The 21,277-nt window shown below is 37.3% G+C and overlaps 1 protein-coding gene and 1 long non-coding RNA gene across 3 annotated transcripts; one reads left to right on the top strand and one right to left on the bottom strand.

The window, feature by feature from the left end:
- Positions 1–1,839: 1,839 nt before the first annotated feature.
- On the bottom strand, positions 1,840–3,084 carry LOC132271941 (uncharacterized). Its single transcript, XR_009469897.1, has 2 exons — positions 2,612–3,084; positions 1,840–2,417 (listed from the first exon to the last, which is right to left on the bottom strand). It is a non-coding gene; the product is annotated as an uncharacterized LOC132271941 (long non-coding RNA).
- A 115-nt stretch (positions 3,085–3,199) lies between these two features.
- Positions 3,200–20,285, top strand: LOC132271940 (uncharacterized). Of its 2 annotated transcripts, XM_059773444.1 has the most exons (12): positions 3,200–3,328; positions 5,340–5,612; positions 5,707–5,790; positions 6,298–6,428; positions 6,577–6,674; positions 9,050–9,138; positions 9,215–9,320; positions 9,853–10,007; positions 10,091–10,158; positions 12,575–12,692; positions 12,870–13,055; positions 20,091–20,285. In XM_059773444.1, the coding sequence occupies exons 2-11, from the start codon at positions 5,379–5,381 to the stop codon at positions 13,035–13,037; spliced, it is 1,251 nt and encodes a 416-aa protein (XP_059629427.1). In that variant the 5' UTR covers positions 3,200–3,328; positions 5,340–5,378; the 3' UTR covers positions 13,038–13,055; positions 20,091–20,285. The 2 variants fall into 2 exon arrangements, with proteins under 2 accessions (XP_059629427.1, XP_059629426.1); XM_059773443.1 differs by lacking the exon at positions 20,091–20,285 and having other exon boundaries at positions 3,202–3,328; positions 10,091–10,160; positions 12,578–12,692.
- Positions 20,286–21,277: the final 992 nt, after the last annotated feature.

The raw sequence follows: 21,277 nt of genomic DNA, 5'->3' as shown, positions 1-21,277 counted from the left end.
CTCAATCATACACAAAAGCTGATTTTGAGTTACATATGAACAAGATTAAAGAGATGAATGCTAGAGCATATGAGTGGCTGAGGAGAGTACCACCACATGTATGGACAAGGTCCAGTTTTGGTTGTCATTCAAAACCAGTTTTGGTCGTAAAAAATATGTGTGAGTCTTGGAATGCAATGATTCTTAATGCAAGGGACAAGCCTATTTAGAATGGATTAGGAAGAATCTGATGTTGAGGTTTCAAAAAAAAAGACACTTCATGAATTCAAAGTGTGGGTTGTTATGTCCAGACATTCAGGAAGAAATAAATAAGAGGAAGAGAAGTGCAAGAATCTGTAAAGTGCATTATGCTGGTGATGACAAATATGAGGTGGAATGTAGAGGAATTAGTGAGGCAGTGAACATTGGGAAGAACACATGCTCTTGTAGAATATGGGATGTTAGTGGTATCCCTTGTAATCATGTTATTGCATGCATATTTGCAAGGAGGGAACTACCAGAAATATATGTTGATTCATACTATCACAGAGACACTAATTTGAAGACCTATGGAAACTTGATATATCCCATTCCAATGAGGAGACTATTAAATTCAGAACCCACAGACCCATTACTTCCACCTACCTATAGGAAACCAATTGGTAGACCAAAAAAGGCAAAGGAACAAAAAAAGTGATGAACCAAGTACTTCAACCACACTGAGCAAGTCAAAACCACAATTGCAATGTTCAAGATGTAATGATTATCGGCACAACACAAGAACTTGCAAAGCATTTGAACCAATTTTGGTTAAGAAACTTCCGCCCAAAAGAGGAGGAAGACCACCATTAACTACTAGAGGAAGGAGTGGAGTTCAGTTATGCAGTCAAGGGGTGGTGGTTCAGCTATAGGAAGGGGTAGTGGTTTAGTTATGAAGTTAAGGGGTGGTGGCTTAGTTATGCAGTCAAGGGGTGGTGGTTCAGCTATGGGAAGGGGTGGTGGTTCAGTTATGCAGTTAAGGGGTGGTGGTTCAGCTATGGGAAGGACTGGTGGTTCAGTTATGTAGTCAAGGGGTGGTGGTTCAACTATGCAGAGAAGGGGTGGTGGTGTATTATGGCCAAGGGGTGGTGATGGTGGGCATACAGTGCACCCCGGCCCAAATTCAGGCAAGACAGTCTCAAGAGGTAAATGTTGAATCTCAGTATATTTGAAGTTCATTTGTTAAAAAATTAAAAATTTTAACTAAAACTATTATTTATTTTTGCAGGTTCATAATATTCCATTATCCCAATTGGTTGAAACACAAGCATCATCATCAAGGCAAGAAGACTATTTCAGTTTCCATTTATAGAGACATTGACTATATGAGAAAAATAACATTGATGTGTCAAAATTTGCAAGTCATTGATGAATGAAGAGGGTAGTGAATATGCTGCTTGGTGATGGTGGGAGTTGTTGGTTGGCTCTCACTTTTTTGTTGTTGTTTGCAGTATATATGGGTTGCTGTGATGCAGTCATTCTGGCTATGATCTTTTTCGTATTTTCTCTGATGCAGGTCTTCTGGCTCTAATCTTTTTGTGTACTTGCTCTAATGCAAGTCTCTTTTGTGGGTGGCTGTAATGTTAATATGTATGCAAATATATTAATCTTTTGTACTGTAATGTATGTATGGTCATGAAACTTGCCAATGACTTTATGTAAGCAACCGTTATATATTTGTGATCATTTTCTGTTTTGTGCAGTTTTTGTTTAATAAGTTTGTGTGTACATTGACAATGTGAGTGGCCATTTAACCAAACATTGCACTAATATACTTACTAAAGAATTGAATTAAAAAAAAAAAAAAAAAAACTGCACTAATTGACAACAACAAAATCATTCATTTTTTCATTAATTGATCATCAATACAACATTAATTCTTCTAAATCATAATCAAGATCGACTATCCATACATTAGTTAACCCCAATACACACTGCTACATATACACTATTAACCCAGAAACCAACTCCTACATATCAATGCACCAAAAGAGATAAACATAGTCAGCCCCCCTGCTAAAACAAGCAAAAATTCCTCCAAACTTTAACCCAGAAAATTGCAACAACTAAAAACCCACCTAAGCATCAATTCACCAAACACTCCACAAGTCTTTTGGCATTTTGGTTGTAGACACAACCTCACCTAAGTGTCAATGCAACAACCAACACCAAAACAGATAACCCAAAAAGAAACAAGCTGCTAATGAAGAGATTTTTTTTAAATGAAATTAACACATTCATATTTGGTGTTGTCATTGCCGTTGTTGCTACTACTGCTATTGGGGGTGGTGTTTGCATTTGTGGTGGTGGTGATGATGAAGAATGCTTCCACCATTCCCAGAAAGTGCAAACTCCAGCTGAACATTTGTAATAGATTCTCCCCGGATTATCATCGGAATCTGAGATGAATACAGAAGCCTTTTTTTTTTTTTTTTTTTCTACATTTACATTTCATATTATAAAGAGGACCCCAACGATTTGTAGACATTGACGATTCGGCCATTGTACTCATTTTTTTGAAGATGAGGAAAACAAAAGCTGTAATAAAGATCGAAACTCAAATAAAGCACCAGAGTTCGTCCTCAACACTTACCTTACTGTTGTCAACACAACTTCAACACATCTTCGATTTATTACCCCTTCGTTTTCTCACTGTAAATCACAGCAATATGCTTCTGATTGTTGGCAGATTGTGAACAAAAGCAAGGGTTTGTGAGCGAAATTGATACGTTTGGTCTGTGTGTTGAAGGCTTGCACAAAACGATCGAGTAGTATTTGGGAATTTTGGTAGGGAAGAAAAGGAATTGAAATTAGGGTTAACAATACAGATTGCAGATTGGGTTTTATTGGGTTAAAACTCACACGTGGGAAAAAACCAAACCCAAACGGATATACCAGCAACGGTTAGAAGGGTATAAATGGGATTTTTGGAAATATATCATATGTCACGTGCATGTATCAGCGCAAAAACCAAACGGAACAGTGGTCCCGGAGTGTTTTTTTGCAAAATTTGTGATAGTTTAGGGGTTTTCTTTAAAATTAGAAGATCTGGGAGAGAGAGTAAAAGTCCAGGTGTTTACGCTTAATTTTATAAATTTGTGTGAGGCGTACTCTTTTTATTTTTATTACCCATGTGTAAAAAGAAAATTCCAAACGTGTCCCTCTTTAAAATGGGTTTATTTTCTTCCTATACCCTACTATACCACAAACTCACGACCCCAGACCCTCTGGATAGTTCAATAGGCCACCAGCCTTCCCTCCCTTCTCCGACGACGGTCGCGGGTGGACTAACCACCGTCTAACGCTCCTGGTATTTTACTTACCGATTTTATTTCTGTATTATATTTTGGTGATTTTGTTATTGGGCTTCAATTATTACGATTATTTTGATAATTAAAGGTGAGAGGTAGCATTGATAAATAGGACAATATATGAAGGAAAACTATGTTATATTGAACCAAATTCCATCATTTATTTGCAAAACTGTGATGTGCCAGAATTTCGTTATAATCCTTTTTATCCATTTTATAGATTTTTTTGTTCATAAGAATTGAACTGCGACAGCATCCTTTTTTGGTCTTGAACTTGTGCAGTAGTGAGTTGTCTTCATTTCACATGTTAGTACTGTAACTCTTTGTGCTTTTTCTGATGGCTACCTAATACCTTCTTGTAAATAAATTCTTTTCAAAGTATATATATTTTTGTCTTGGCACCTGTTGATCTCTGCATTCTTATTCCAGCTGGTCTCGTTGTTGAAAATGTTGTTTCTTGAGAGTTCAACATTTGGTACCATTGTTGTTCAAAACATTTCTTTTTCAATTTGGATTTATGACAGGGAGATCTACTATGGAGGCCATTTACTTAGGCAATTGATAGAAGAATGTAGAAGTAAGCAAACAGATTTGCACATGGTTCTCATAGACTTAGAGAAGGCACATGCTAGAGTTTCAAGGGATATAATTTCGTGGACCTTGCATAGAAAACAAGTCCCCTTAAATCTTATGAACATTATTAAGGTTGTGTACGAGGATACCAAGACTAGGGTCCATACTGTTTGTGGAGAAACTAATGATTTGTCTGTGAAAGTGGGTTTACAATTACACCAAGGTTCGGTACTTAGCCCATACCTATTCACTCTAGTCTTGGATGAAATAACGAAGTTATACAAAAAGACATCACATGGTGCATGTTGTTTGCGGATACGTCTAAGGAAGACTTGAGTATCAAATTAGAGACTTGGCGAAATGCACTAGAAACAAAAGGTTTAAAAATTAGTAAATCTAAAACAGAATATATATGGAATGTAAATTTAATAAAGAATCGGAAAGTAATGATTTAAAATTAGCAATCCAAGATCATATGGTCACTAAAAATCATCATTTTCGATACTCGGGATCAGTAATACAAGAAAATGAGGAAATAGATGATAATATTACTAGAAGGATTGGAATAGGGTGGACTAAATGGAGACAAGTTAGTGGTATCTTATGTGATAAAAAATACCAAAACAAGTTAAAAGGAAAATTTTATAGTATGGTTATTAGGCCAACTATATTATGTGGGGCAAAGTGTTGGGCGTCAAAAAGGAAACAAGAAAAACACATTCACTTGACTGAAATGAGGATGTTGAGTTGGATGATAGGAGAGACTAGAAAAGATGTTACTAATCAAAATGTGAGGGAGACTCTTGGCATAGCTCCTCTTATTGACAAAATGAGTGAAAATAGACTTAGGTGGTATGGACACAGAGAAAGTAGACCCGTTGATGCCCCGTTAAAAAGGGAAAAGTACTTTGCATAGACGGCAAGAGAAAACGAGGATGACCAAAACTAACATGGAATGAAGTAATTAAAAATGATTTTAAAACGTTAAATCTTAGAGGAAACATATTGTATAATAGAATAGAATGGAGAAAGAGAATCCATGTGGCCGACCCCGTTCATTTGGAAAAAAAGGCAAGGATGTTGATGAATCGATGATATATGGATTTATATACAGATGCTTCTAAATGCATATATTAATATATACATGTAATTGTGCAAAACCAATGTTGCGGAGTTCATTTTTTTCACTTGAATTGAAAATTTAACCATCACTATATGTATTTTTTTCTTGGTAGTACATGTACACACGTTCATATATATATATATATATATATATGTATATGTACACATGCACGCACATATACTTATATGTATATACATATAAATTTGGGAAAACAACGTTTTGCAGTTCAAATTTCTTTTTGAATTGAAAATTTTGTTGCCGTATTTCTTTCTTTCTTTATTCGTTCTAATTTTCAATTTTTAATCTTTTTATAGAAATTAAAGCCATAAGTGTGAAGGAAGTCGTGTAGTGTAATGAGTGGGGATTCTTTGGAGAAACTCAGAACTCTTCATATCTCCTCTCTTGATGAGGAAGAAAGAGCTGGAGTTGATGGGGATGGAGAATTTTACATGTATAACGGTAACGACGATGACAATGACGAAGACGAGGAAGAAGAAGTACCTGTAGAACTAGGTTTTGTCGAAAAGATTAAGAATCGCTGGTCACTTCTTCGTCAATTATTTCCAAGCAAGGCTGGGGGTGTTCCTGTACGTTTAGTGCCCCCTAAAGTTATCTTTTCATTTAAAATTATAGCAACAAAATATGTTATTGTTGTGAATAATTAATTTTCTTGAAATGTAGGCTTGGTTGGATCCTATTGATTTGCCTTCAGGAGTATCTTGCATTTGTGACATTTGTGGCGAGCCTTTGCAATTCCTGCTTCAGGTATATATCTTTTCACAATTATCATATAGTCTAATGAATTTTTTTATATGCAGTATATATCATATAGATTTTGATAAAATTGTACCTGAAATGAAAAAGGACCAAAAATTTATGTAGGTTTTTTTTCCCTCTCTTTTCACCTTTTTTTCCCTCCAATTCAACTCCCTTTTGAAACTGACTACCAAGGCGGGATACACAACCTCTCTCAACTGCAATTTAAATAAGCAAGTAACGGCTCTAAACTGCAATTTGAATAACCAAAGTAGTATATATCATATAGATTGATTGAATCTTTGCAGTTTTTTTAATTACTATGTCATGTTTATTTATTTACCATGCACCATGAGAAGGTTAGGCAGTGAGAAGTTTCATCATTCCCCCCCTCCCCCTTACTTCTTTTACTTTAGCTGTCTTCTAAACCTCACTTTTTGTGCCATGCATTAGAGGGAGCAAGGGTGCTACATTGTTGTCTTTGACGATAGTTCTTTTTTTTTGTTGAGTTCATAGGTTTATGCACCACTTGAGAAAGAATCAACATTTCATCGCACATTATTTGTATTCATGTGTACATCAATGGCTTGTCTTCTCCAAGACCAACATGAGCAATGGAAACGCCAACCAGAGAAAGCAGCTCGCAGGTATTGCTTAGAATCCAATCTACTTTTTAAAATTTTCATTGCCACCCCCCTTCCCCTTTCTCTCCCCCCACATCAATCGGATATGTTATGAATCATTTTTACTCTCTTATCCCTTACTTTGTGTTGATTGTAAATTGGTTTTTCTAAGTGTGAAGGTTTTTCGCTGCCAATTGGCTCGTTCCAATCCTTTTTACCCAATTGAACCCCCAAGAAATGATGGGACTGACAAGCCTTCTGAAATCGGAGGTAGCTTGTGTTTTTATTTCATTTTATGGTTTAATCTGAGCCTTTCTTCATGAATACTTAAATTGTTTGATTATGATAATGAAAATTATTAGTGTTATTAACTCAACTCTTCAAAGCCTTAACCCTGGCCTCTCTGAGCGTCTGCATTTATTTATATTTTTCCCCATAATTTATGCTTCTGTATAAAAATTGTGTTGAAGGAATTACTTTGACAGTGTTTCTCTTAAATTCTGCACCGGACTACCTAGCCCACACTCTTTTTGCTGGTCGTTGGATCAGTTGTGGTTCAGATATGACTCAAACTCCTTTCGCTGGGTGTGGGATCAGTTGTTCTAAAGAAATGATCAAACATAACAAGTCAGGTTTCTTATGTTATTCATCATGTAAAAGAAGGGGTAGTGAATCTCATGTAGCAAGTAGCATACGTTGAGTTACTTTGTCAGTTTCAACTTATATGCGCCACTGCTTGGTTTTGATCAATATGAATAATTTTCAATTATGTCCTTTAGGTTGCATAAGGTTGATGGATCCAGAAAGAGGGAATTTGGCATTCAAATTTACTTAATAAATGCTGGGTGTGGGATCAGTTGTTGTAAAGATATGACTCAAACTTAACAAGTGTGGTTTCTTGTGATAAGGTGGGGCATGGGCCCCCCAAAAATTTTCAAATTTTTTTTATACCCTCTAAAATTGTTCTTTTATAAAATAAACCCCACTTGGCCCCCCAAAAATTTTTAAAAATTGTTTAATATACCCCTTAAAAATTGTCATTTTGTAAATAAAGCCCACTTGTGGTCCAAAAACTCATAAAAAAAATTCAATTGGCCTCCCAAATTTTGTTCAAAAGAGTTATTTATTGGCCTCAATTATATGAGTTTGAAAATAACAACTTATATTCATAGAATTTTAATTAAACCTTTTTAGCTTTACTTGTGAAGTCCAAATCATCTGAAACAAAGTGTAAGTCCATTATTTTGGTTGTTCCTGTAACATATCATTACCAAATTTACATTTGCATATGTGTACACATGCATAATATCAATTATATTATTTTTAATATAAATACATGAACCTTTGTTGACACACATTTTTGTTAGATTGTGTTAACAAGGAAAAATCTAAATTTATACACTCATCTCCATGGAAGTGTCTGTGGAACTAAGATAGCAAAAATGGCAATAACAATATTATCATATATGCAAATATCTTCAGTTGTCACTTGTTAAATGTCAAATTCTATTGCTATTCTATAGTATTTCTCTATGCTGTTCTTAATTATCATATTTTACTAAAGTTTGCGAGATTTTGTTTATTTAAAATGGTACAAATGTTTTATTAATGTTTCATCAAGGTAATCGTATCTTTCCCAAAGTGGAATCCAAGTACTCAAATTTTTATTTTTATTTTTTGAAAAAAATTGAAACAATTGCTGGAGAAAAAACAAAATTTTAGCAATATTTTTTTACCACTTCTCATGTTACGTGTACCTATTGTTTCATTTTATCTATATCTTATTCTTTCTCATATCAATTTTCCGTCTATATTTACTTAGGTTTTATTTTTCATATTTTTTTATTATATTTTCCTCAATAGATATATACTAGGACTAAAAATTGTGTGGTTATAGTAACACCACCCCCCCCCCCCCCCCCAAAAAAAAAAAAAAAAAAAACAACTCAAAAATCCTGGTCAAGTAAAAGAAAGGGCAGGGAATATCATGTAGCAAGTAGCAGACAAAGAATTCCTTTGTCAGTTCCAACTTATATCTGCTATTGCTTAGGTTTTGCTCAATGTGTCTATTTTTTTGTTAATTATGTCCTTTAGGTTGCATTATGGTTGTTGGATCTAAATAGTAGGAATTCGGCATTTTAATTTACTAATGAATAGGAGGATTGGTTACTGGAGTTGGATTGGGAGAGAGTAGAAGTAGAGTATATTTAACTAAACTCTTTGTACATCTAGAATCCTCCATGGATAGAATTAAAATGACTCCTTTCAACTTGTTATTTCAAATACGTCTTAATAAGGCTTCAAATTCCATCCATGGATCTTAAGATCCAAATTAAGCAAAATTCCAAAAATTATAAAATCCAACCCATGCATTAAGAATCCATAGATCAAAATGCAAACTTAATTTTTCGAATTGTATGTATGTATATTTCTCTACCTTGGGAGGCATATAAGTTTAGAGCAGATTTAGATGTCCAATTAGTATTTTTTATTTATTTTTTTAACATGATTAATGACTGATTAGATTGCAGTAGCTCAAACACAAGGACAAGGTCTGAAACTTGTATGAACACATCCATGCACTTTTAACTACTCATGTTGTTATCTTCATAATCTAATCCCTTTGATTTTTTTTCTTGCTTTAGCTCCACTCTGTAGTTGGTGTGGTACCTGGAAAGGTGATAAAGTTTGTAGTAGTTGCAGAAGAGCACGATATTGTTCTGAGAATCATCAGGTTGTTGAAGCTAACTATGTTTTTCTATTATTATTTTTAAGGTTAACTTTGCTGATGCTTTGTTTCTTGTTTGCAGGCTGTGCACTGGAAGTCAGGTCACAAAATTGATTGTAGACGGTTGAAAGTTTCTCCTCAATTATCTGATTGTAGCGCCAGTAATAGTCTAGCAGATATACAAAAAGGCCAGTATAGTTGATTGCTTTAGCATGGATGTATGGTTTGCATGGACTTATATGGGTTGTATATTGCTACAAGGGACACATGCTTATTAGGTAGCATCATGATGTTCGTTCACTCCTTAAATGGCATTTTACATCTCATATATCATTACAAGGATCTGTCATATCTGGTCACTCCTTAGATGGCATTTACATCTAGTATATTGATCCTTCCATCTGATATCTCATCATCTATCTAATCTGTGATATGATTCCTTTTAGGTTAGATTTTTTTTTTTTTTTTCCTTCGATTTTTTTTTCTGGGCACTTCTTGTCAGACGTGCGGGGCAGATTATATATAGCATGATTCAGATTATGTGGCTTGGCACTTCGTTCTTAGATTGTGAGAGAATGTGCAACATATATTTAGATTTTAAAAGTCATGTCATGTCATTCAGTCAACATTAGCTCCAACTCTGGGGTCCTCACTAAAGTTTGACTATGGCATCAGATTTCTTAGAATTTCACAGCTGATTAGAATTTTATTTGTGAACAGTTGCAAGCAATACTGTATGGCCTCAATATGAGATAGTAAATGAGGATGAATGTGAATTCGATGCAGAGATGTCTGAAGATACTAAAAGTGCAAATTCATTGGTTTCTATGAGCCAAATGGATGACACGGTCAAGTCACTACTAGACAAGTTTGAGGTATGGATTTCTGTATTGATGATAATGGAATTATGTTTATCTTCATGAACATCTACAGGCTCTGTTTTGTTGTTGGTAAACAGGGGGATGCTGACAGAACGAGTTGGGCCTCTTTCCAAGAGCGCATAGCCAGGGCACCTGAACAAGTACTGAGTTAAGTTGGCACATTTAATATGAGGATGCATATTTCTGTTTTACATATATGCTATAAGGAAATCTATAGTCGTTTGTCTTCCTGGGAAGATATATACTGAATCAACAAGTCTTTGTTACATTTGTAAAGACCAGTGTAGTATCTATGACTATGTAATTGTTTCTATTTCTAAATGCCATGTGTTATTTGACTTTGGGTGGAATCAGGTATCATGCATGCTCAGTTGGTTTCCCATTTTGTAGAAGCAAACATATGTTTCCTAAAAACTGATTTGAAAATGAGTTCTCTTATATGCTTTTGTATTGGGAAACAATTTATAAAAACATGTAATCAAGAATATTAGATAAGAAGAATCAAATGATATCTTTTGCTTAATATCAAAATATGGTTGTTGTTAATGATCAAATTAGTTAATGTTGTTTTAATGCACTTTCTTAATCAACGTAACAAGTAAAAGTTAAGGTACCATAAAAAAAGTGTTGGGACAGTGGAAGTGAACAAACAACAAGACAATCACAATATACAAGGTTTACGTTGTTCACTCAAAATTTGGGCTACGTCCATGGAGAGAGGAAATTTCATTATAATGAATCAAGAAGAGAATATACAACTGTAGAGAATGCCCACTCACTTGCTGCCTCATAAGAAATTACACTAATACCACTCAAGCCTTTCACGGTCTACCACTCATCATCTGTGTTCTACCCCACACACTCATCATCTCTAACACCCCCACACATGTGCGCGCGCGCATGCACACTCACTAATTTCTATGAAGCTGGATCTCTCTACCCTTGGTGCCCCTTTGCACCCACCCACTCTCTTCTCTTCTCACTCACTATTCCATTATCTTTTCTTCTCTGCCTTCTCCACACACCTCCCTCTCTATTTATCTAGGAAGCACGGACACGCCTAAAAGGGCAAAGAATCAGTGTTGGACACCGACACGCACCGGACACACCTTGACACGTCTCGGACACTCCAAAAAATGTGTCCGACACGCCGTGGATATGTGTCCGACATACGTGTCCCATTCTTGGGGATTTTAAAGAAAGTTTTAGAAACAATGTTGAGTTGAAGTATAAATATTAGGAGTTGTTTAATAACTTTCAGCAATATGGTAAATTACATAATTACTTAAAAGTTTTTTATAAAACAATTTTGTATTAAAAAAATTAGATATTTATCCTTATATTTTAGATAGAGAGTTCCTATCTATTTAGGTTACCAATTTCTATGAAGCTGCATCTCTCACCAATTTCTTCTCTGCTTTCTCCACACAACTTCCTCTCTATTTATAGCGAGTTTCTAACCCTAGCTTGGTGAACAAGTAATACAAATCCTTGTTGGGAAAGGAAAGCAACTACTTGGGGATCAAGTAGAACATTCCTATACCAATAGAGCTCTACCCAACCCAATAAGAATATGAGACATTCATAACAAAAGGTAATACTTAAAAATTTTCTTTTGTTATCAGTGGGCTTTGTTGGCCAATCAGAGTTGATCTTTGGGCTGTGAGATTTTAGGAGAAGTTATAGGGTTGAAATATTCTTTTGCTACCATTGTCCTTGTTGGCCAATAACTAGGATATCTAGGTTGCATGAAATACACGCACACACGCATTCTAGATATAAAGATAAAATTTTCAAATGTAGTATAATGCTTTCTGAATTAATGCAAAAATTTAAAGACTTGATACCTTCTGTTTGATGGAAACGGATATTATACCCTATTTAAAATATGAATATATATATATAAAACACTTTGAAATAACATTTTTAAAATGCCTTTAATGTAGCGTTTTTTATTTTCTGTACAGAGCCTATTATTATTATTATTTGTAAAATTGTTGAAAATCAAGTTTCATCTTTTTGTTTAGAAGATTAAAAAGGTTTTTTAGTGCTTGTATTTGGAGAAAATTTCATACTTAATAATTTTATTAATATATGAACGTTTGCATTGCTCACAATTATTAATTATTGGAGAGGTGACTGTATAATCATCTACTATATAAAAGGTCATTGCTCAGTGTCTGTGCCGCCTACATGGGATATCGGAGAGAGAGATTGGAGATGGACCCTGCCTTGCATTATTCTGCACAAAGTAGTTCTCAAACTTGCATTCTAAAGCTTGTTGTCTGAACTTTTACAATTGCACCAAGCTATCGTCTATCTATGTCCTACATTTATAAATTCTTTTTTTTTTTTTTTCACTATACAATCTACTTTCTACTCTCTTTTATTATGTCTTTTGTCCGTGATGCATAGACAAATCAAAAGTGGTTGGAGTTGGAATACCCTATTCTTAGTAACTGGCAAAGTCACATCTTGAAATCTAATCATTATTTGGAAATACCACCTTTAGCTATAATATTCATTTGGTTGGTTTGGAATTCTTTTTTGTATAAATGCAACAGGTATCCTAAATATGAAAAAACTAAACGCCTATGGCCTATGTCAAGTGGCCGGCCATCCAAGGCTGATATTCCTAAATGCAGCAGCTGTGGTGGCGTTCGAGGATTTGAATTTCAGGTATGGAAGTATTATCCTTTGATATTTCATGTATGCAGTATCTCTAATTAATCTGGCGACCCCTTTGCCCCATCATTTCAGCATCATTGACCACTTTTTTGCTATTTGCTTATTACCTAGAATTTGATCTGCCATTAGATTCTTTGTCTTACGTTTCTATTTTATTGGTGGTTTTAGATTTTGCCACAGCTGCTTTATTACTTTGGTGTGAAAAACGAAGTGGACTCTCTTGATTGGGCAACTATTATTGTGTACACTTGTGAATCTTCTTGCGATGCAAGTTTGGCTTACAAAGAGGAGTTTGCTTGGGTTCAAGTTGCTTCCCAATCTGCTACAATACCTTGATTTTTACATGTTATTCTGGCAAGTCTCATATCCTCCATCGCTTCTTTGCTTTGGTTAAGTGCTTATTTTATTATCTTTTCTTCTTTCCTTGTTTCTTTTGCTTTTATATTTTAGTTTTTAAAATTTGAAATACTGACAATTGCCAATTATGAAGTAATCCTTTTTCTTTTTCTTTTTCTTCTCTCCTCCCCCCCACCCCCCCCCCCCCCCCCCCCCCCCCCCTCTCTCTCTCTCCACATTATCCCCCCTCCCGGACCCTCCTCATTTTTTTCCCCAGTTCCGAATAATCCGTTCATATAGTCTAGTGCCTTATCTTAGATAGTTGGTCTCAAGTCCGGAAAGATGAGGAGTTGTACTATTTTTTCGAACGGTATAAGGAGTTGTATTGATTTTGAGTCTTTCACCCCTATGATGATGATCTTGATCCATATGCCGAAACAAGTTGATGTAATTGACATCATATAGTTGGGAAAAGATATTGTTGAGTATAATTTAACTATGCACATGCAATCATGATCGGGGGCTGACCCAGACCATTAAATGAGGGGGGGCAAGAATGATGTATTTTAGTAATTTCGGGGGGGGGGGTGGGGGGGGGGGGTATATAACTGAAAAAGAACAATTTAGTAAGGCATATGTACACGTCACTATGTGCGATTTCACCCCACTAGGGGCGATTTGTGAGGCGATCTGTGTTTTTGGTTGTTTGGAATGAAATCTTTTCTGGATATCGCAAGGTTACCAAGAATTTCGCTTGGGGGAGATGTGAAGTCGGCGGTTCCTCATCGCGGTCCGTCGTTGTATATCGACGGGGAATCCGTCGGAGTAAGGATATCTGTTCTCTCCTCTTGTTTGGTAGGAAATTTGACAAGGAAGTGGGGAGTTGTGATCGCGTGAAAGAATGGGCAGCGAGGGCTTGGAATACGACTTGTGGAGTGGGGGTTTCACCGTTATCCGATTCAATGCTTCTTTTCCGGTTTCCTTCTCAGGCAGAGGCCAAACGTGTGTTGAAAGAAGGGCGAAGACAATGGGGTTCTGCAACTTTGAGGATCGATGTGTGGTCCTTTCGTGTTGGTTGCCGTGGCGTTCTCAGTGATCAAGGTCTCAAGCAGATCCGGTTGTTTGGACTTCCATTACATTTATGGTGCCATGCTCTGTTCGTCGAAGTGGGAGAACTTTGTGGTGGTTATGTCAGATCTGACGCGGATGAGACCAGGGATGCTGAAAGCGTTCGGATAATAGTACGAGTTGGTCGTGATTGTCCGAAGTTTGTGTATATCAACGACGACACTTTCTGCTACAAGGTTGCGATTTGGGAAGAAATTTCGCCGGAGCTTGTTCCTTCAACGGAAAGTCTTGAAGGCAATGACGGATCTCATCTTATGTCGGAAGAAAAATGGAACGAGCTTCTTAGCAAAGGTGAAGAAGGGATTCTCGAAATTCAACAGTGGCTGAAGGATCGTGAAATTCAGCAAAAGGTGAAGTTTATTGGAGGTAGACGATGAGGTGAGATTCACACGCTGAGCAAACGTGTCGTTGATGAGCAACACCGGTGTACACGTGGTGAACGGTGGGCTACCCCTTTAGATTCAGCTTTATCCTTATCTCTTGAAGATAAGGTAGGGAAGGATTATTTTCGGGCTGATAAAGGTTTTACTTTGGGCCATAAGTTATCAAGACAGGTCAGGAAATTTGGGCCTGATAATCATGGGCTCATTCAATCTCAACCTTACAGAGCGTATTTGGGTTCTGGGCCTGTTAGAAGAAGACTACAGAAAGGGCCACTTAGATTTGGTCAAACTGGGCAACTCCAAACTGGGCCTCTCAAGTCTGGGCCTATTAGAAAGGTACGAAAAGGGCCTAACTCATTATCTATCTCACTTACAAACATCAAACCTGGTCCTAATGAATCACAAGCCCATACCAAACCCTCTAATATTTGGATGAAATCCGAGAGGAGATTGACGAACGTCGGACGCCATGGATCTCGGTGGACTCGGAATGAAAAGCAGAAATGGGTCGCACGTTCTCGCACTTCTTCTCCAGGTTTGAGTCCTAATCTTTCTCTCAACACTCTTTCTACTTCTTCTCCTTCTTCTTCGGGTGAAGTGGCTAGCGACAGGAATGTTGCTGAGAATGTTTCGGGTCAACAGAGAAGTATCATTGGGATTTCGACTTCTAAATCAGAGTTGGACGTCTCAAAGGTTACTACCGAGAGTACGGGTTTTTTCAATGGAGTGACAGTTTGTGTTGGAAAAGATTTGCATTTCAAATTGAATAATGATTCAGCCGTAGCTTTGCTTAAAGAGCTTCGGCTATTTACTTCAGTTAAAGGTTTGAGCAATTTTTCATCTGAGCATGAGGAGTTTTCAGTAATCCCATCCAAAGAAGTTAATGCTTCGGAAATAAAGGGGATTTTACAGGAAAGAGAGGTTGATGTTGCTCTTCAGCAGCACCCTTTTAATGTATCTTTTTCCGGGACAGATCCTGTTCACGATGAAGTGGACTTTATGGAACCTTTGGCTGTTGTGCGGCCTGATTGTTTGGAGACAACCACTGATCTGGGCATGGAATGGGTCATCGAGAATGTTGGAGCAGTTAGTGAAGCTTTGGGTGTCTCTGCAGAAGGTTATGAGGAACAAACCCTGTGTATTCTCCACGAAATTATTGCAGGAAATGGTAGCAGTGAACCTATTCGTGACACAAAAGAAGTCAAAGTCAGAAATTCACATCGGAAAGGCGAACAGGAAGTGAAGAATTTGATTTCTTGTGTAACTACGATGGAAAGAATGGGTCGACCAAAGAAAGGGGGAGAACCAGGAGTGGTAAAAGGGGAGGAGGTGAATTGATTGTTTTTGGTTCTTCATGAAGCTACGACTTATAACATGGAATGTTCGTGGTCTTAATGACCCGAAAAGAAGAAGAGTTATCAAGGTCGCTTTGAGGAAGTGGAGTGCTCATGTTGTCTGCTTACAAGAAACTAAATTGGCTGATATTACTGTTGAGATTGTCAGGAGTCTTTGGGGATGTAGGTTTGTGGACTTTGAAGTTTTAAATGCAACAGGCACTTCAGGTGGTATTCTCCTCATGTGGGATCGTAGATGGTTGTCAAGTTTGAACTGTTGGAAGGGTATTTTCTCGGTGTCATGCATGTTTCAGATGGAAGAAGACAATTTCAAATGGACGTTTTCAGGTGTGTATGGGCCTGTTACTGATAGTGATAAACCAGTCCTGTGGGAAGAGCTTTGCTTTGTTAAGGACTTATGGTCATTGCCTTGGTGCTTAGGTGGGGATTTTAACTCTGTTAGATCCCCATTTGAGAGATCCACAGGAGGTAGGTGGTCTTCAGAAATGACCATGTTTTCAGAATTTATTGACAATAATTTTCTTATCGATCTTCCGTTGGAAGGAGCGGCTTTTACTTGGTCTAATGGTAGGGAACCGGTTACTTTTTCTCGATTGGATCGTTTCCTGATTTCTGGGGCTTGGGAAGAGCATTTCCCGGATGTCTCTCAGGCTGTGTTGGTTAGAGTCACATCTGATCATGTACCTCTTGTTTTGGATTGTGGTGGTTTGAGGTCTAGACGCACTCCTTTCAGATTCGAAAACATGTGGCTTAGATCTAAAGACTTTCAAGGGAAGGTTCAGTCTTGGTGGCAAAAAGGGTCTTTCACAGGCTCTGCTAGTTATGTGTTAGCTAGAAAGCTTCAGTTTCTTAAAACTGAGCTTAAGAGATGGAATAAAGAGGTTTTTGGGAATCTTGAATGGAAAAAGAATAGAGCCCTTGCTGATATTGCTGAGCTTGATCGTTTAGCTGAGGTGGGACAGAGTAGGGAGTCTTTACGCTCTCAAAGAGCCTCTTGTCAAGCGGTTTTTGCTGAGATTGCTCATATGGAGGAGATTTCGTGGTGTCAAAAGTCTCGGGCTTTGTGGTTAAAAGATGGTGATCGGAATACAAAATTCTTTCATAGACTGGCCAATGCTCACAGAAGGTGTAATCATATCGGAAGTATTCGGGTTAATGGTTTTGATTTGTGGAGAGAAGAAGATGTGCGCGGAGGAATTGCTTCTTTTTACCAGCAGCTTTACACTGAAACTTTGGATCGAAGACCTACTCTTGATGGTCTTCCATTTAATACTATTTCTGCGATGGATAGGGATAGTATTGAGATTCCATTCACGGAAGAGGAAGTGCTTAAGGCACTTTCTAGTTGCAACGGGGACAAAGCACCAGGGCCAGACGGATTTACTATGCGCTTTTTTAAGGAGAGTTGGGAGGTGGTGCGAGAGGAGGTGATGAGTACTTTTCAGTATTTTTATTCTCATGGCACATTTGAAAAATCTTTGAATGCATCTTTTATTGCTCTCATCCCTAAAAAGGGCGGTGCATCTGATATCAAGGATTTTCGGCCAATTAGCTTAATCGGATGTATGTATAAGCTTATTGCCAAGGTTCTTGTTTCCAGGATGAGTAAAGTGTTGGATGGTCTTATCTCAGAATCGCAGAACGCTTTTGTTGGTGGAAGGCAGATTTTGGATTCTGTTCTTATTGCTGGGGAATGTGTTGACTCTAGATTAAGAAGCGGGGTTCCTGGCGTTTTGTGTAAGCTTGATATCGAGAAAGCTTATGATCATGTTAATTGGAAGTTTGTTTTGTATCTTCTTCGGAGGATGGGATTTGGTGATAGATGGATAAAATGGATTGACACTTGTATCTCATCAGTTATGTTTTCTATTCTTGTGAATGGCTCTCCTGCGGGTTTTTTTGCTAGCTCACGTGGTCTGCGACAAGGTGATCCATTATCTTCTTTTCTTTTTCTCATCGTTATGGAAGGTCTGACTAGATTAATGAGAAAAGCGGAAGATTTGGGTTACATTAGGGGGTTCAGAGTTGGCAGAGATGTTGATCATCAGATCCAGATTTCCCATCTTTTATTTGCTGATGATACTTTGGTATTTTGTGATGCTGATATTTCTCAACTCAGATATCTGAGGTGCACTCTTGCTTGCTTCCAAGCAGTTTCTGGGCTTAAGATTAATGTCGGAAAGAGTGTGCTTGTTCCAGTGGGGGATGTTCCAGATATTTCCTCCTTAGCTGCTGTTTTAGGGTGCGGAGTTGGTTCTTTTCCTCTTCCTTATTTAGGATTGCCTTTGGGAGTTTCTTATACTCTGGTTGGGAATTGGGACTCAGTGATTAATAGATATGAGAAAAGATTAGCAGGATGGAAAAAGCAGTATCTATCTAAGGGTGGGAAAGTCACACTTATAAAGAGTACTCTTTCATCCCTTCCTACTTATTTTTTATCTTTGTTTCAAATTCCATGTTCTGTTGCTGATAGAATTGAAAAAATTCAGAGGGATTTTCTGTGGGGTGGAAGGGGAGAGGAGTTTAAGTATCATCTTGTTAATTGGGATCAAGTTTGCCAACCATTGAGATTCGGAGGGTTAGGCATTCGAAAAATTGTTCCTTTTAATCGTGCTCTCTTAGGAAAGTGGTTATGGCGATTTGGAAGGGAACGACATCGTCAGTGGAGAAGAGTTGTCTCGTGTCGTTTTGGTGAGGGGAGTGGGGGTTGGTCATCTCTTCCAGTCACTATTACGGGAGGCGTTGGTTTGTGGAAATTTATTCGGAAGGGATGGGATGTTTTCTCTAATCTTATTAGATTCAAAGTTCGTAATGGCAGGCATGTTCGTTTTTGGGAGGATCTTTGGTGTGGCGACCAGTTGCTTTCACACTAATTTCCTAGGCTTTATAGCATTGCAACTAATAAGCATGTTTTCGTGATTGATTGTTATCATCTTGATAACAATGGAGTTACGTGGGATGTGCGGTTTAGGCGGTCTTTTCAGGATTGGGAAATGGAGGAAGTTTCTGCTTTTTTGGATATTTTGTATAGGCAGAGGGTGTGATGATATTTTGTGGGTTCCTTTGGCTCATGGTCGGTATGATGTCCGCTCTATGTTTATTCATTTATCCAATTTCGTTGGTTCCGAGTTTCCTTGGAAGTCCGTGTGGTGTTCTAAAGCCCCTCTTCGAATCGCGTTCTTCGTTTGGACAGCTACATTGGGGAAGATTTTGACTTTGGACAATTTGAGAAAGAGAGGCAACATCATTGTTAATTGGTGTTGTTTATGCAAAGATGATAGTGAATCCGTGGATCACATTCTTTTGCATTGTCCAGTGGCGTTTGGTTGTTGGAGTTTTATTTTCAGCATTTTCGGCATTTTTTGGGTAATGCCTAAGCACTCCTCTCAATTGATTAACGCTTGGAAAAGCTGTCCTGTTAAGAAACAAGCTCGTGCTTATTGGAAGATTGTTCCTCATTGTGTCTGGTGGTGCTTGTGGCGTGAGAGAAATAACAGATTCTTTGAAGGAAAAGAATCGTCCTTAGCTAATTTAAAAATTCATATTCTTCGTTCTTTATTCTTTTATGTTAGAGGAAGTGCATGTTCCTCGATTGATGATTTCTTTGATCTCTTGGATTCTATTGGTCCTTAGATCTTTTCTCTTGTATTAGGGATGCGTTCCCCTTTTGAACGTTTTTCTAATATATTTTTACTTATCAAAAAAAAATTCAGGGGGGCCAATTGCCCCCCGATCTGTACATAGGTCCGTCCCCGATCATGATGTTTGAAGGTTTCTGACATTCCTGTTTGTTTGCATCGTAGTAAATTGCAATACCTCAAATTTTCTAGGCTAAAATTGTTCTGTAACTTTCTAAAATTTTACAAAAAATGATTTTTGACAGTTTAGCTTCCTTTACAGAATTTGCTTTTCTTGTGTTCCATTTTGGTATTATTAAGATTATGAATATTTTCCACTAACCTCTCCTCTCTTGAAGTGAACCTCCCAATGTGTTACAAACTTACTCTAGCCTCCCCTGTCGGACCTTGTTGTCAATGGGAAATATAGATAATTGAATGTGTAATATGATATCAAAGGCCTGATATCATCCGTTGGTCAAGCCACATTATGATGTTTTTCATCGTACTCATACACATGTAACTTCAGCTTCTCTTGTTCAATAATATTATGTTTTCTTGACTTTGCAGTTTTCCAGAATGACGACAGAGCTCGAAGATTTGGGATGTGATCTCATAACGAAGCACAGTAATCCATTTCTACAAGTCCATTGAAAATTTTGTTTTTTTGTCATATGGATGATTGCGTACTTACGAATTACAATCAACAAAAATTTTGCGAGTTCCTACCCTAGCTTGCTCTTTTTTTTTTTTTTTTTTTTTTTTTTGAAAGCTGATATGAATTTTGTAGTGAAAGTTACAATGAACTTGAAGTAGACGATTGCGTACTTGTGGATTACAATCAATTTTTTTTTTTTACAGAGATTGTATTCAAAGTCAAATTCGTGTTATGATTTTTTACAGAGACTAATTGTACATATTTTGTACGCCGTAGTATGGACTGTAATTGTTGTATCAAGAAATACCCTGGTTTTAATTCTCATTCCATGTGACAAGCTTTCTGTTGGATTTGAGTTTATCATTTGGAATGGAAATTAAAACCAGGGTATTTCTCAAAATATTTCTCAATTTTGAGAATTACTTTATTGCTCTGGTTGTTGTATCGCCAACTTATGTTGATGGCATAAAATTCTGAACCACTCACAAGGGCCTTAGAAGTTCTGTTGTTAGTGACCCCATAATTCATTGTGGAATAAACAACATTTTTTATTCTTCGCGGAGCTCTCCTTATCATCTTATCATCTTAGTCACATAATTCGCTCGAATGACTGACGCTTAAGAGCTCCGTGCGAGGATTGACGATTTGGGAGCGGATTCACTCCAAATTTGCAAACTCATTTTTAGAATTTGCTATTTGCGTAAGTCTGTGCTGGACTCGCCGGTCGTAAGACGCCAGTTACATGACCAGCCTTTCGGATTTGTTCACTTTTATGTAAAGAAGATAGAAGATGAAGACCGAATGCATATGTGTGTGTGTTCGCATATCTATGAATTGAACAACGAGTTCATATATGTTTAGAAATGGAGGAGATTGATAGAGGCCAGAAAATAGAGAAATACTTGGACCTTGAACCCACATGGATATAGACAAGAACAGGAGAAGACGAAAGCTTTCTGCTGTGGGAGCATACACCTTCCCCTGAAAGAATCATTTGGGGGGAAGACTTTGGACTGTAATTCTAAAACTTTCTGCCTCCTTTTTGTTGCCCTAATGGACTTGCTTTTTAGTCTTTATTTTTACTTTTGTTTAGGCCCGC

Source organism: Cornus florida, unplaced genomic scaffold, assembly GCF_030987335.1.
Source record: "Cornus florida cultivar Cherokee Brave unplaced genomic scaffold, ASM3098733v1 CherokeeBrave_3.0.0_Hap2_Chr08, whole genome shotgun sequence".
In the NCBI taxonomy this organism is placed as follows: Eukaryota; Viridiplantae; Streptophyta; class Magnoliopsida; order Cornales; family Cornaceae; genus Cornus; species Cornus florida.
Note: the sequence above shows the minus strand (reverse complement) of the source record. Positions and strands in the feature narration are given on the sequence as shown.

Bases quoted from the DNA above. Each gene is read 5' to 3' on its own strand.
- LOC132271940 (XM_059773444.1), top strand. From the start codon at position 5,379: ATGAGTGGGGATTCTTTGGAGAAACTCAGAACTCTTCATATCTCCTCT. The intron at 9,139-9,214 runs GTTGTTGAAGCT...TCTTGTTTGCAG, and splicing joins ATTGTTCTGAGAATCATCAG to GCTGTGCACTGGAAGTCAGG. The intron at 10,159-12,574 runs GAGTTAAGTTGG...GTATAAATGCAA, and splicing joins AGGGCACCTGAACAAGTACT to CAGGTATCCTAAATATGAAA.